Source organism: Mirounga angustirostris, unplaced genomic scaffold (assembly GCF_029215605.1).
Source record: "Mirounga angustirostris isolate CCGP_5_RB_7025 unplaced genomic scaffold, mMirAng1.0.hap1 SCAF_11, whole genome shotgun sequence".
Lineage (NCBI taxonomy): Eukaryota > Metazoa > Chordata > Mammalia > Carnivora > Phocidae > Mirounga > Mirounga angustirostris.
In genome coordinates, this window is record NW_026991719.1 from 97098423 (window position 1) to 97113650 (window position 15228).

At 45.3% G+C, this 15228-nt stretch overlaps 1 protein-coding gene across 4 annotated transcripts in view; it reads left to right on the forward strand.

The window, feature by feature from the left end:
* Positions 1 to 5318, forward strand: part of SLC25A43 (solute carrier family 25 member 43) — a 42306-nt gene extending 36988 nt beyond the window's left edge. For 2 of the 4 annotated variants that reach the window (XM_064574516.1, XM_045881841.3), the window contains exons 4-6: positions 2813 to 2908; positions 3639 to 3773; positions 4388 to 5318. In XM_064574516.1, the coding sequence (XP_064430586.1) occupies positions 2813 to 2908; positions 3639 to 3773; positions 4388 to 4588 (432 nt within the window). In that variant the 3' untranslated portion in view covers positions 4589 to 5318. Of the gene's footprint in view, positions 1 to 2812; positions 2909 to 2969; positions 3614 to 3638; positions 3774 to 4387 lie in introns of those variants that run through there. The other 2 variants (XM_045881842.3, XM_064574515.1) reach the window with 2 other exon arrangements.
* The last annotated feature ends 9910 nt before the right edge of the window (positions 5319 to 15228 follow it).

Here is a 15228-nt window from a genome sequence, read left to right on the forward strand (position 1 = left end):
CCCAAAAATCCAGTAAGAAAAAAAAACAAAAACCCATCTACTAAATTTGGCAGGTAGGAGGCCCTGAGTGAATATATTTCATCTATTCAAATATTTCTTGAACATTTGCTATGTGTTGAGGATCCTGAAGATACAGTAGTGAACCAAACAGGCAAAAATCCCTTCTTCCACGGAGCTAAAACTCTGGCTGGGAGGAGTAGACAAATAAGAAAAGAAATAAGTAAATTATACCAAATCGTAAAAGGCAGTGAGTGCTCTGGAAGTAAAAGAAAATTTAAAAATTTAAAAAAAAAAAAAAAAAGGCAGGGAACCAAGGTAGGCCTGGCCAGAATCAACAAGCAGAGTCACGGACACGGCTCCAGACTGCAGTGAGTAGAGCAGCCAGTGGGGAGGGAGGAAGTGGAGTCTGCCAGAGCCTACCGCTGTTTCAGTAAGTGCAGACGAGAAGGGAGAGGGACGTCCATTGACAGAGGAGTGGACAGACACACGGTGGTACGGCCACACAATGGAATACTACTCAGCAATAAACAGGAAGAAACTATTGATGAACACAGCAACATGGATGAATCTCAGAAGCATCGTGCCGAGTGAGAGAAGTCAGTCTCAAGGGGCGCCCGGCTGGCTCAGTCGGAAGAGCATGCAACTCTTGATCTCAGGGTTGTGAGTTCGAGCCCTCCATGGGGTGTAGAGATTACTTAAATAAATAAAACTTTTAAAAAATACTTTCAGAAGCTAGTCTCAAAAGGTTACATGCTGTTTGCTTCCATTTGTCTGACATTCTCAAAAGGCAAAACTGTAGGGACAGAGAGAAGACCGGTGGCTGCCCAGGGCTGGGAATGGGGGAGGCCTTGACACAAAGGGGCAGCACATGAGAATGGTGGGGGTGGAAGGAGCAGTTCCGTGTCCTGATGGTGATGGTGGTCACACAAATGGGTACATATGTTAAACCTGCTAGCCCTCTACCCTGAAACCAGGTAATTTTACTGTCTATTAATGTGGGAATGAGAGGTTTGACTGTATCTGAAGGGCAAAGTCAAGATCGGCAGAAGGAATTGTTTTGAAGATGAGAGGGACTTGAGTTTATTCATTTGCTAAGGAGGAAAGTCAGGTCTCTTGGGAAGGGTGCCCAAGAGGAGTTCAAAGGTGTGAGATCCAGGGCACTGGTGGGAAGAAAAGATGTTTATGCGAAGAAGCAAAAGGTGAGGCCCTGTACAGTCTGTTTTCTCTATGAACCAGGAGACCAGGTGACCCACCTAGAGTAGAGGAATGGGTGCGGGGTGCCGGGCGTCAAGGGCTGTGGGAAGGTTTGGCAGGGCCGCCTTGAGGAACAGGCAAGGATGCTCTGAAGGCTCGGTTCGCAGTACGAAAGCCCAGCAGAGGTTGGCAACCTCGAAGGTTTAGTGGTACCGATCTGCCCCTTTGTGGATTCATCTTCAGTGGCTTGGGGCAGAGCAGGGGTGTGTGGGTGAGAGCGGCTGAAGGACGAGGGGCAAGGATTTTGAGTGTAGGAACAGAAAAAGCTGGGCGAGGATTGGAAAGGGAAGCCACTGAAGCCAGCAGGGAACTGGTGGCCTGCGGAAGACAGGAGGGGGCAAGTGCCTGGGGGCTTGTGATGAATAATAGCGAGGGAGGGGGCCAGTGAATGAGGACACCATGGTCCCGGGGCTTCTGAAGTCTAAGATTTGAGAGGTGGGTGGGGAGGACTAGTAACGTTAGGTAAGGGATTGTATTGCTATTTAGCATACTTTATTTTTTTCTAAGATTTTATTTTATTTATTTGAGAGAGAGAGAGAGAGCACAAGCAGGGGGAGAGGCAGGGGGAAAGGGAGAAGCAGACTCCCCGCTGAGCAGGGAGCCTGACGCGGGGCCCGATCCCAGGACCCCGAGATCATGACCTGAGCCGAAGGCAGACGCTTCACCGACTGAGCCACCCAGGCGCCCGTATTTAGCATACTTTCTATGTAATAGTAATAGCACTAGCTCATACCTACTGATCCTTACCATGCGCCTGACACGGCTGATCGCTTTACATGCATATCTCATTTAATTCACACAGCAGCCCCATGAAGTGGGTACTGTGAATAAGGAAACTAAGGCTCAGGAGGGTTAGGTAAGTGCCCAGGGTCACGTGGCCCGTACGTGAAGCGGCCAGAGCTAGACTGACTTGTCCGACTCCAGAGGTTCTGCTTTTCGGACTGTTAGACTATCCTGCCTCTCCCACATGCAAGATCTTTTTTGGTTGCTGTTTCTTTATTTATTTTTAAGTAATCACTACATCCAACCTGGGGCTCGGAACTCAGGACCTCAAGATCAAGAGTCGTGTGCTCTTCTGACTGAGCCAGCCATGCGCCCCTCCTAAGTGGAAAATCTTGATTCCACTTCACTAGAATGCTGTGCTGGTCTCAACTAGACGTTTCAGAAACAAACCAAAGTATGTGCGAAGCTTCATGTGAACTTGACACCGTTATTGAAAGCCAGCTCTGAGGGGCTGTCCCCCTCCCACTGGGCAAGAGGTGTCGGTTTTGTATAGAGATGGTCCACTGAAAAGTCCTTTTGGGGCGCCTGGGTGGCTCAGTCGTTAAGCGTCTGCCTTCGGCTCGGGTCATGATCCCAGGGTCCTGGGATCGAGCCCCGCATCGGGCTCCCTGCTCCGCAGGAAGCCTGTTTCTCCCTCTCCCACTCCCACTGTTTGTGTTCCCTCTCTCGCTGTGTCCCTCCCTGTCAACTAAATAAATAAAATCTTAAAAAAAAAAAGTCCTTTCACCTGACCCCAAAACTGTCTTCTACTGAAGGACAAAAACGTTACTTTCAGAGATGGAGCATGTTGGTGATCAGTCAGGATTGTTCTGGAAGTCGTGATGAAGTCCATGAAGTGGCCAAAGTTGTGGGTGGCCAAAGAGGCGTAAAAGTAAGGATCACTGAAGTCGAGGTCCAGAAACTGGGTGTGGGATGGGTTGGTTGTCTTATAGATGCTGAAGTTCCCTAAGATGATGGTGAATCTGGAAGAGGGGAAGCCACCAGGTGGCACCGTCTTCAGTGAATGGAGAAGACCTTCAGGAGGTCAAGAGATGCGAGCAGCAACAAGGAGTGTGGTTGAGGGACATGAGCCCCAGGCAAGAACTTCTAGCACAAGAGGGAAGGAATCGGGGTCTGGGGACAGTAAGAGGGAACTAGAAGAATGCCGCTATCCCTCTGCTTTTCACCCTGGGACATCTGGGATGTGGGGAAATGAGCAGCCCACGCTTGAGAACTTCACAGAGGAGGCATCAGTTAAGACGAGGAGACCAGGGGAGGAGGGGTATTTAGAAAAGGTTAAGGGCACGGGAGAACGTTTATCATGTCCAGGGGGCATAGGTTGGGAAGCGACGTTAAGTATGAAGTTTAGTCTGTCCTGAATGGTTGCTTCCTTCCAAGCAAAATAAGCCACAAATAGGTGAACGGGGTGTCCTGACTTCACTGCGCGTTAATATTCATTCTGAGCCCGTCGAACAAGCGCCCTGTGGCACCCATTCTTGGCAGGCATCTTGGCCAAGAGCATAACAACCAGAGCCCAGACTTGAGACCCTGGCTTCCCTGACTAGAACATTTCTTTCCTGGTGACCAAATCACCACGTCCCATCTTCTGTATTTCCTGCCAGGCTCAGAGCCCGCACCTTCCCCACCATGGAGGAGTGGATGTCCATTTCTCAGGAGCAGTGGACTGCTTCCGGCAGATAGTCAAAGCCCAAGGGGTCCTGGCACTCTGGAATGGACTGACAGCCAACTTGCTGAAGGTGAGAAGGGCGGTCCATCCCTTGCTTCCCCGCCTCTTTGGATTCTAGCCCTTTCCCTTGCCGCACCCCTACAGGTTGCCTGGGGACACCCCCGTCTAGCACTGACCCATGAGCGCGGGCTGGCGGTCAGCCTGGAGACAGGGGGACCCTGTGCAGTGGCAGGGCATCTGACACCCCATCCTGGAGGAGCTGAGCATTCAACGTAGAGGCTCCTGACATGGGGGTTCATGGACTCCTAAGGGGAACCTAATCTCCCAGCCTAACGTCCTATGCAAAAATGTATAGGTATGTGCATCTCTCTGGGGAGAGGATCCATAGCTTTCATCATATTCCCAAAGAATTTCATGACTCCCCCCCCCCCAACAAAAAAAGTTTAAGAACTCTGGACTAACCTCGAACAAGTGTCAGGTTGTCCAGAGGCATATTAATCCAGGCCATGCTCCCCCAACCCACACCGGGTCAGCTTTCATTCTGCCATCTTCCCCGACTCCAAAAAGAATGATGTTGTATTGTCCACAGCCTTTACCTCAGTTTACCCTGGTCCAGGTTGACTGCAGATGCACTGACATTTTCTTTTTAAGATTTTAACCTGATCTTCATTTCTTTTTAAACAGATAGTTCCGTATTTTGGAGTTATGTTTGGCACCTTTGAGTTCTGCAAGAGAATCTGTCTTTACCAAAATGGTTACATTGTGTCTCCTCTGAGCTGTAAATTGACCCCAGGGGTGGATCAGAGTGTGAAGCCCCAGGAATTGCGGGAACTTAAAAAGTTCTTCAAAACTGGACAGCTGAAGTCTAAAAAACCAACTCTTTAAAACTGAATGAAACAAGAAGTGCACTGCCCGAAGGCGTGTTATAATCATAAAAAAAAATGTCATCTCATAACTGTGTGTGCGCGGAGTGGCGAGAGGATACTCCCATCTGCTGCTCTTGGAAGTGAGAAGATTCAGCCACAGAACCAGCTCCAAGCTCCAAACGGATGTCCTGGTGATCACCTGTGCCCTGGAAGAGCTTCCCAACACGACTGCTGCATGGTGGCCTTCCACCAGATTTTATAACAAAAGCTAGCATTAACGAAACGTGCGATTACACTCCGTAAATGGGCAACTTACACGACACCAAAGCAAGGGCATCACCGTGACCTCAGAGTCTCATGTCCTCGAAGCAGCTGAGCAAGTAGCACATCCGGAGCTCAGCCACAGGGCTGCAGCTTGCACTAACCCACACTGGCCTCGCGTTGTCCATTCGACCCGAGTCTTCCCAACACGCTTGTTTCTGAAACTCCTAATGTTTGCTGACCTCTGCATAAATTACGCCCTATCAGAAGCTAAATGAAAGGGGCGCCTGGGTGGCCCCGTCGGTGAAGCGTCTGCCTCTGGCTCAGGTCATGATCTCAGGGTCCTGGGATCGAGCCCCGCGTCGGGCTCCCTGCTCCGCGGGGAGTCTGCTTCTCCCTCTCCCTCTGTGGGTACTCTCTCTCTCTCTCAAATAAATAAATAAATCTTTTAAAAAAAGAAACTAAATTAAAACCTTTAACATTTAAAAGTCCTCACTCTCTCATAGTAGAACCGTCCTTTTTTATTTAAAATTGAAGCATCTCAAGCTTAAGGATTTCAGGAATCTTTTTTCAGGAAGGCGGTTTTTACTGTGACCGCTTAATGCCCCAGAAGACCTTCTTCCAATTGAAATCATGTACAGTTGAAGTGGCCTGAATTCCCTGCCTTTTCCACTTGCTTTGCAAGCCTACCCTGAAAATAAATTATTTAGTCAACTTAGTTATTCTCACAAGATGTCCCAGTTGCCTAGAAAAGGATCACACATATCAAAAAGAAAAATAGAACTGAACGAAAACACTTCAGGCTAATCATCTCTACTCGATTTTTTAAAAATCAAATTTTGGGTTGTTCCACTTTGGGAACTCCATGGCAAGATTATATAACCTTGGGCGCCTGGGTGGCTCAGTTGGTTAAGTGACTGCCTTCGGCTCAGGTCGTGATCCTGGAGTCCCGGGATCGAGTCCCGCATCGGGCTCCCTGCTCGGCAAGGAACCTGCTTCTCCCTCTGACCCTCCCCCCTCTCATGTGCTCTCTCTCATTCTCTCTCTCTCAAATAAATAAATAAAAATCTTTAAAAAAAAAAAAGATTATATAACCTTACTTTCAAATAGTGCCTATCTATGCATTAAAAGACAGTAATATTAAATTGTTAATTTACACACACACACACACACAGGCTTTCAGTATGTTGGAAGTATTTTTCCCTGTTAAATGTAATTTCCAAAGAAAAATGTTGTTTGGTCATTCATCCTCCCTAAGGTGAGTTATAGTGGAGGATCTCATCTGTAGCCCAAGCTGTTACAATGCAGAGGGTGGCAACATCTTTACCCATAGTGAATAGTCCCTATTTATTAGCTCTTCATATTCCTTGAGGCGACCACTTTTTTTAAAGTTCTGAAATCTGCAAAAAAATTATTTTTTTCACTAGCTCTAAAATCCGAGCCTCAGGTTACTTACATCGTGTTAATGTCTTCTGTGTATTCTTCCACCCATATGATGCGATGGATGGCCACACTCCGGCTACTGCCACACACAGGAATGTCCCCTGAGCTGTACTTTTGGCTTTTTCAATAAAGGTAAGTGGGGAAAAGGAATGCCTCATTTTTCTAATTTCAGGACCACTCTTAAAACTCTGGTTTTGGGGGGCGCCTGGCGGGCTCAGTTGGAAGAGCGTGCGACTCTTGATCTTGGGGTCGTGAGTTTGAGCCCCGCGTTGGGTGTAGAGATTGCTAAAATAAATAAATAAATAAATAAATAAATAAATAAATAAATAAATAAATAAATAAAATTAACTTTAAAAAACCTCTAGCTTCGTTCCTAAAATAAACTTCCAGCTTATTTTCATTTTCTCAGGGAGTGTTCTGCTTTTCTGCTTTACGGCTGCAGGTGTGCGTCAAAGTGGACTAAGTACTTTAGGAGGATTATAAAGAAATGTGACACAACATTAATGCAGGAAAAGCACAGTCTTGAAGATAAAACATCCCTACATACAAGAAATGGCCCTGGTTACAAAGCAAGTACAAGCAAAGACATGATAATGTGGTAGCAACTGTCTATAAGACTACGAAGGGGCTCCCTGTATACCTACTGAATCAGTGATTAAAGGGATCATCACAGGGGCGCCTGGGTGGCTCAGTCAGTTGAGTGTCCAACTCTTGATCTCAGCTCAGGTCTTGATCTCAGTGAGTTCAAACCCCTGTCGTGAGTTCAAGCCCCACGTTGGGCTCCACAACAGGTGTGGAGCCTACTTAAAAAGAAAGAAAAAAGAAAGGGATCCTCATAGGTGAGAGGAGCCAGTAATGAGTCTTGAGCTAAGTTTTGAAGGAAAGGAGAGGATATTAGTTGGTCAAGAATAGTTTGGAGAGGGCGCCTGGGTGGCTCAGTTGGTTAAGCGACTGCCTTCGGCTCAGGTCATGATCCTGGAGTCCCGGGATCGAGTCCCGCATCGGGCTCCCTGCTCGGCAGGGAGTCTGCTTCTCCCTCTGACCCTCCCCCCTCTCATGTGCTTGCTCTCTCTCATTCTCTCTCTCTCAAATAAATAAATAAAATCTTTAAAAAAAAAAAAAGAATAGTTTGGAGATCGAATAGGTCTAAGGATAGGTTGCAGGTTGAAGGTGGGTCATATGCAGTGTCGCAAAGATGGAAGCAAGCAAAAAGCGGGATAGAGTAAGAAGACTGGCTTTCACACATCAATTTGACAACTGTTGGGACCTCTGGACACAGTGGAAAGTAAAGCAGATAAGTTCCTTGCCCTCATGGAGCTTACGTTCTAGAAGGTTGAGAGTCAATAAAAAAGTAATCTGCAAGTCAGGTAATTATAAATTGTAATGGTATGAGGGGAACAAACAGGGTGCTTTATCAGAGAATTAGGTGGGAGTGAGGGAAATTTTTTTTTTTTAAAGATTTTATTTATTTGACAGAGAGAGACACAGCGAGAGGGGGAACACAGGCAGGGAGAGTGGAAGAGGGAGAAGCAGGCTTCCCGCTGAGCAGGGAGCCCGATGCGGGGCTCGATCCCAGGACCCCGGGATCATGACCTGAGCCGAAGGCAGACGCTTAATGACTGAGCCACCCAGGTGCCCCTGAGGGAAATATTTTAAGTGCTCTGAGAGGTGATATTTGAGATGAGACCTGAAAGATGACAATGAGCCAACCGTGCAAAGAGCTAGGGAGAAGAGCATTCTGGCAGAGGGAACAGAGGTGCAAAAGTGTGTGTGAGAGATGAGGCTGGACAGAGGGTCAGATCATATGTCACTGTTGGCGCCATAATAAGAAGTTAGATTTGGGGGCACCTGGGTGACTCAGTGGGTTAAGCGTCTGCCTTCGGCTCAGGTCATGATCCCAGGGTCCTGGGATCGAGCCCCGCATGGGGCTTCCTGCTCGGCGGGAAGTCTGTTTCTCCCTCTCTTTCTGCCCCTCCCCACCCCACTTGTTCTCTCTCCCAAATAGATAAATAAAATCTTTTTAAAAATGAAATGATGCCTTAGATTTGAATGGTAGCACTAAAGCTGGAGAGAAGAGAGTATTCAGACATATTTTGGAGTTGAACTCAGCAGGATTTGAGGAGCAATTGAATGTAGCAAATAAAAGGAAGCAATTAAAGATGGCACCTAGGTTTTCGGCTTTTGACTTGATTGACAAGGTGGATAATGTTGCCATGTGACAATGTAGGGTAGATTTTTGGTGGGGAAGGAATTACAAGTTCTCTTTTGGACATGTTAGATTTGAAATGCCCATGAAACATCCAAGTAGAGAAGTCAAGCAGACAGTTGTCCAAACCTGGGGTGAGAGAATGATGATCCCTGCCTCAAGGGTATCCACATCCTTATCTCTGGAACCTGTGACTATTTACCTCATATGGCAAAAGGGACTTTGCAGATGTGATTAAGGTTTAAGGACATTGAGATGGAGAGATGATCATGGTTTATCTAGGTGTGCCCAATCTAATCACATGAGTCCTTAACCATGGAAGAGGGAGGTAGTGAAGAGCGGGTCGGAGAGACTCAAGGATGGAACAAGAGGCAGAAGAAATGGGGCATGAGAAGGACTTGACTCATTGCTGCTAACTTTGAAGACAAAGGTGCCCATGAGCCAAGGTGTAGGGTGGCCTCTAGAAGCTGAGAATAACCCTCAGCTGACTGCCAGCAAGGAAAGAGGATTCCAGTCTTACAACCACAAGGAGTTGAATTCAGCCAACAACCTGAATGAGCCTGGAAATGGGCAGTCCCCCAGGGCCTCCAGAAAGGGCCACAGTCCTGCTAGAGCCCTTGGTTTTAGCCCAGTGAGTACCATGTCAGAGTTCTGACCTACAGAACTGTAAGATAATAAATTTGTGTTGCTTAAGCCACTGAGTTTGTGGTGATTTTTTACAGCTACAATAGGAAAGTAATACACCAGAACACTATTAATAATTATGTCAGAATAATAACGTATAACCCAGGACCGTCCTGGGCAAACCTGGACAAGTCTGGATGGAGTTCAGGGGAGAGTGGTGGCCGGAGATCGGAATCTGGGTGTTATCAGCAAAGAGATGGCTTTTAAAGCCAAGAGACTGAAAGACACCACCAAAGGAGTGGATGGGAAGAAACTCTTGGGGGAGGGTATGCAACATGAAATGACAAGGAAGAGCTGGTGGCTAAGACCTCACGATGTGAAGGAACTAGAACTCTTGTACTCTGCTGTTGGGGATGTGAAATGCTACAATCACTTGGGAAAACAGTCTGACAATTCCACTTCTAGGTATATACCTCAAGAGAAATGAAAATGGGTCCACGCAAAAACTTGTACACGAATGTTTATAGCAGCATCATGCATGATAGGCAAAAGGTGGAAACGACCCAAATGTCTATCCACTGATGAATGGATAAACAAAATGTGGTGTATCCATGCAGTCAAATACTACTTCGCAATAGAAAGGCACTGGCTACTAAATCACAAAAAAGCACAGATGAATCCCAAAAGTATATATATACATAGATTTTGATATATTGATTTATATACATACATCAAGTGAGAGAAGGCAGAACCCCCAAAAAAGGGGTACATACTGTATGATTCTATTTCTTCATTTTTTAGAGAGAGTGTGTGCACGAGCAGGGTAGGGGGGCGTAGAGGGAGAGGGGGAGAGAGAGAGAATCACGCAGGCTCCACGCCCAGTGCAGAGCCTGACACGGGGCTTAGGCTTGATCTCACAACCCTGAGATCATGACCTGAGCCGAAATCAAGAGTCAGACACTTAACCGACTGAGCCACCAAGGCGCCCCAACCATTTATTCTTTTAAAGTTTATTTTGTTTAGTAATCTTTACAACCAATGTGGGGCTCAAACCCACAATCCTGAGATCAAGAGTCACGTGCTCTTCCAACTGAACCAGCCAGGCTGCCCCTGTATGATTCCGTTTTATATGCAATTCTAGGAAAATGGAAACTACAGTGACAGAAAGCAGATCAGTGGTTGTTTGGGGAAAGAGGGAGAACTTTTAGTGTGGTTACGGGAACATTCACTATCTTAATTGTAATGGTTTCATAGATGTACACATATGTAAAAAAACTGATCAAATTGTATACTCTAAATAAGTACAGTTTTATTGTATGACGATTACACCTCAATAAGATTGTTTTGCTTTTTTGTCTTAAGCAGCTGCCCCAGGGCTAGAATCCAGCAAATGCTTTCTAAGCCTGCCCAGAGTGGCTAGAAATTAAATCCTTGGGGGAGATGGGAGGGAAAAGGCTTCAAATGCTAAGCTGAGGAGTTTAGGTTTGACCCACCAACAAAGAGGGAGGAATCACTTGTTTCTTGAGCAACACAAGGGATGTGATGAAAACTGGATATGGGGGTGCCTGGGTGGCTCAGTCGGTTAAGTGTCTGCCTTGAGCTCAGGTCATGATCCCAGGGTCCTGGAAGCAAACCCCACATCTGCATCAGGCTCCCTGCTCAGCGGGGAGCCTGCTTCTCCCTCTCCCCCTCCCCCCAACACTTGCTCTGCTCTCTCTTTCAAATAATCTTAAACAAGAAAGAAAGAAAGAAAGAAAGAAAGAAAGAAAGAAAGAAAGAAAGAAAGAAAGAAAGAAAGAAAGAAAGAAAGAAAGAAAACTGGATGTGAGCAAGACTGTTCCAGAAGCTGAAGTAGTAATGAGAGGCTAGAGACAGGAAGATTGGTTGACAAACCATGAGCATTGTTTTCTCCTCAGTAACTGCACAGCAAACACCAGGGTCTCATCACAGACTTCCATATTGCAAATGCAAGCCAGGTCACAAAACCGAGAGTGCTTTTTCTGGGTACCTCTTAGACACTCAAATCCTGCTTAAATTGTCTCTGATATGGTTACCAGATTATAGGTAGGGTCCTTGCCTGGGACTGAGAACTGGCTTACAGCCCTACTTAAGCAAAGTTGGAGTGATTTGTCCATTAAAACTCAGAGTTGGTCAACTTAAGTTAGTATTTTTCTTAGTATTTTTTTTAACCTTTTATTTATTTTTTTTAATGTGAGCTCTATGCCCATTGTGGGGCTTGAACTCCCAAACCAGAGATCAAGAATCACAGGCTCTACCGACTAAGCCAGCCAGGCCCCCAGTGTTTTAATAAAATCTAACGTGTACTGAATGCTCACTATGTACCAGACTGTTTATGCATACATTATCTCATTTAATTGTCCCTACTTCCTTCCAATGAAGGAGAGTTGGAAGAAAGGCAGGTAGGGACAAAGGGCCCGGCCCTATAAAGACGACAAAAACCTGGCTGGGTGACAGGCGCATGAGGGTTAATCAGATTAAAACAACCCACCAGCAAGCCATAAAAAACCCTAGACTTAGAAACTCCCGTGGTAACCCTCTCGGGTCCCCTCCCTCTTTGGGAGCTTTGTACTATCGCTCAATAAACATTGCTTTGCTGCCCACCGCTCTTCATCTGGTCTACCTCTTCATTCTTCAAAGCGGTGTGACCAAGAACTGCGGGCACCGAAGGAAAAGAAATCCTGTAACACTTCGAGATATAGGTACTATTATCATTACTATTTTACGCCAGAAGAAATTATAAGTTTGGAGGGTTTAAGCAACTTACCCAAGGCCTGACAGCAAGTGGTAGAACCAGTGCTGGAACTCTAGCAGTGTGTCTCCAGAGCCCACCCTCTTGACCACTGGGCTAAATTACCTCCCTCTTCCTATTTTGTCCCAGATTCCCAAACTCAGATGCTCAAAGCCATTCAAACTTATAGAGAGACAAAGGATACATAAGATACATAGATAGGTACATAAATAAGAATAAGATACATAGAATCTTAGAATCAGAAGGGTGCAGAACTCTTCCCAATCGACACAACAATCTCCTCTACAGTGTCCCTAACAAGGGGTCATTCTGCCTCAACTCTTAACATCTCCAGCGGTGAGAAGTTCCCCACATCATAAAGCAAACCATTCCACCTTTAAGTAGCTCATATTTTAGAAAGTCATCTCTTGTTCAGCTAAAGTTTACCTTCATGATACCAGCTGGTGTTGACTGTCCACACAGAATGTCTAATCGTCTTCTCCCTGACAGTCCTTCAATTATGAACACAGTTATTTTTTTTAAGTTTATTTATTTATTCAAGTAATCTCTACACCCAACATGGGGCTCGAACTCATGACCCCGAGATCAAGACTTGCATGCTCCTCCCACTGAGCCAGCCAGGCACCCCACGAACACAGTTATGATGTCCCTCCTTGACGCAAAGCTCTTTCCCAGTATCTCTCATTTGAATATTCAGCCATTTCTCATACGACACAATTTACAGGCACTTCACTTTCCTAATGCCTTCTTTGAATATGTTAGTTTGTTGATGTCCTCTAAAACATGGCATCCAGAAGTGAGCATGAATCTCTCTGGGCCGGCCAGCAGAGGCCCTGATCTGTTCACCACCATCCTCTTGGCCCAATTCAATACTCATCAGCAGTTTTTGGCATTGCCAACTCCCAGTCAACGAAGACCCTCAGTTCTTTATCACACACACTACCGTTAAGCTCTAATACCTCATCCTTAATTGTCCTGCAATAAATATAACATTAGAACCCTTTATTGTGGTCCATCCCATTTTATAAGCCTGGGTTTATTCTGGACTTTAGCCCTTCTGACTCAGTTCCTAGAGGTTTGTGATACTCTTTGGTCTTTGTCCTTGGAAGTCCAGCCCTCCTGTCATCTATATATGTACTTTTAAAATCTGAGCTCTTCAGAGAATAATCTGTAAGGACACTTACATTTATCTCTCCCTTTGTAATTTCTCATTGGAATTTTTCTAAATTGTACAGGTTTGAATTTTATCTTTGGAACCTGTTGCCCTCTTGAGCTATCTTTCTCTTTCGGTATTTGGCCAGGGCATCTATTTATCTTTTCTCTGATCTTTTTGAATTCTACCCGCACCCCCCCCCCGCCAACACACACACACATTTCTTAACCTCTCTGACCATGCCCAGAATTCTTCTGCTTAACAGATCCAAATGGCATGGTCAGTGTCCCCAAGATTCTTGTCACTTTCACTTTGCTAACCAGATCTTTCTTATTTATTGTCAGGATTAAGCCCAGTTTAGCAATTTACCTCACTGCGTCTTTAGTCTTCTGAGAACTGCGATTATCAACAAGAGAGTTAAGAATGTATCCAATGTGGGGCGCCTGGGTGGCTCAGTCGGTTGAGCGACTGCCTTCGGCTCAGGTCATGGTCCCGGAGTCCTGGGATCGAGTCCCACGTCGGGCTCCCGGCTCGGCGGGGAGCCTGCTTCTCCCTCTGACCCTCTCCCTTCTCATGCTGTTTCTCTCTCTCTCTCTCTCTCAAATAAATAAATAAATAAAATCTTAAAAAAAAAAAAAGAATGTATCCAATGCGTTGCTATCAGAATAATGAGACTTACAGCAGGTATTCGGATGGTTTATGCCTCTGATCACCATCTCTCGCCTATGTGATGGTTTTATGAAGTATTATTCACAGCTGTTATCTAACCAGGCAGTTCCTTCTATACCTCCACGACCATGATCACTTTCATTTCTCCCTTTCATTTTCACTGAATGCTTTCCCCCCTCCAGCCAATTAATTACTGGTTATACCTTCTTGATATATTGTTACTACACTGCTGTCCTTCTCTGAAACAGGTTTCCCCTTCCTTTTCCAGACAGAAGTCCTACTCTACCAAGTTTGCACCATACCTATAAAATTGCATTTTCTTGCTTGTATTAACATTTTACATTCACTTTATTACCTATATTCTGGGTGTGTTGGTACATAGATAACTGAGGCCCAAGTATCATTTCTGACCTTCCTCCTAGTTTTTTCTTGAGAATTACTAGGCACTACCTTAGCTTTAGTTCCTCTTTCTTAATTATACATGTATTCTAAAAAGCTTCCAGAAACACAGTAGTTACTAACACAGAGCCCCCACTAATGCTTCACTGAAGGAATTTGTTTTTAATGAATTGACCAGCCATATATCACCACCAACATCATCATTATCATCATTAATATTAGTCTCTATTTTTCCTGGGCTCTTGTCCCTGGTTTCTTCTTCTCTTTTTTTATTTTTATTTTTTTTAACTTTCAGACACAAAAATTTTGCACACACACACACACAAAGTATAAAGAATTCCTAGGGGCACCTGGGTGGCTCAGTCGGTTAAGAGGATTCCTTTGGCTCAGGTCATGATCCCAGGATTCTGGGATCAAGCCCCACGTTGGGCTCCCTGCTCAGTGGGGAGTCTGCTTCTCCCTCTCCCTCTGCCTCTTGCTGCTCGCTCTCTGTCAAATAAACAAAATCTTTTTTTAAAAAAGAATTTCTAAATTTCCTTCACTCAACTTCTCCAGATGTTACCATCTTACATAACCATTGTAACTAAGAACAGTATTGGTGGACTACTGGTAACGAATCTACAGATACTCAAATTTCACCAAGAGTACCATCAATTTCCTTTTTCTGGTCCAGGGTCCAGTCCAGGATCACACATTGCATTAAGCTGTCATCCTCCTTACTCTCCTTTAATTTGTGACAGTTCTTCAGTCTTTCTTTGTCTTTTATGACCTTGACACTTTACATCTATCTGACTCCTTGAAGCATGCCTGTTCATAAGCAACTAAGAAAGCTCCCGCCCCCAGTGGATTTAGCAAATACCAAATCATGGCATGGAGTTGCTTTTGTATTTCATCTTCAATAAAACTACACTTAAGCACCCAAAGACTGAGACGGGACAAACTCTACGTCATTATTTGATCATCTTTTTGCGGTGAGATGGAAATCTGACAGAACAGTACATGTGAAAGTGCTTGAAACACCAAGAGTTTTGGAATAGAAAGCAGCAGGGACATCATGCTCAAAGGGAGTAGCAGAGGTGGCCAGTGAAAGACAGAAAAGGGGTACCTAAGTGAAGGCAAGGGGTATCATAGAGT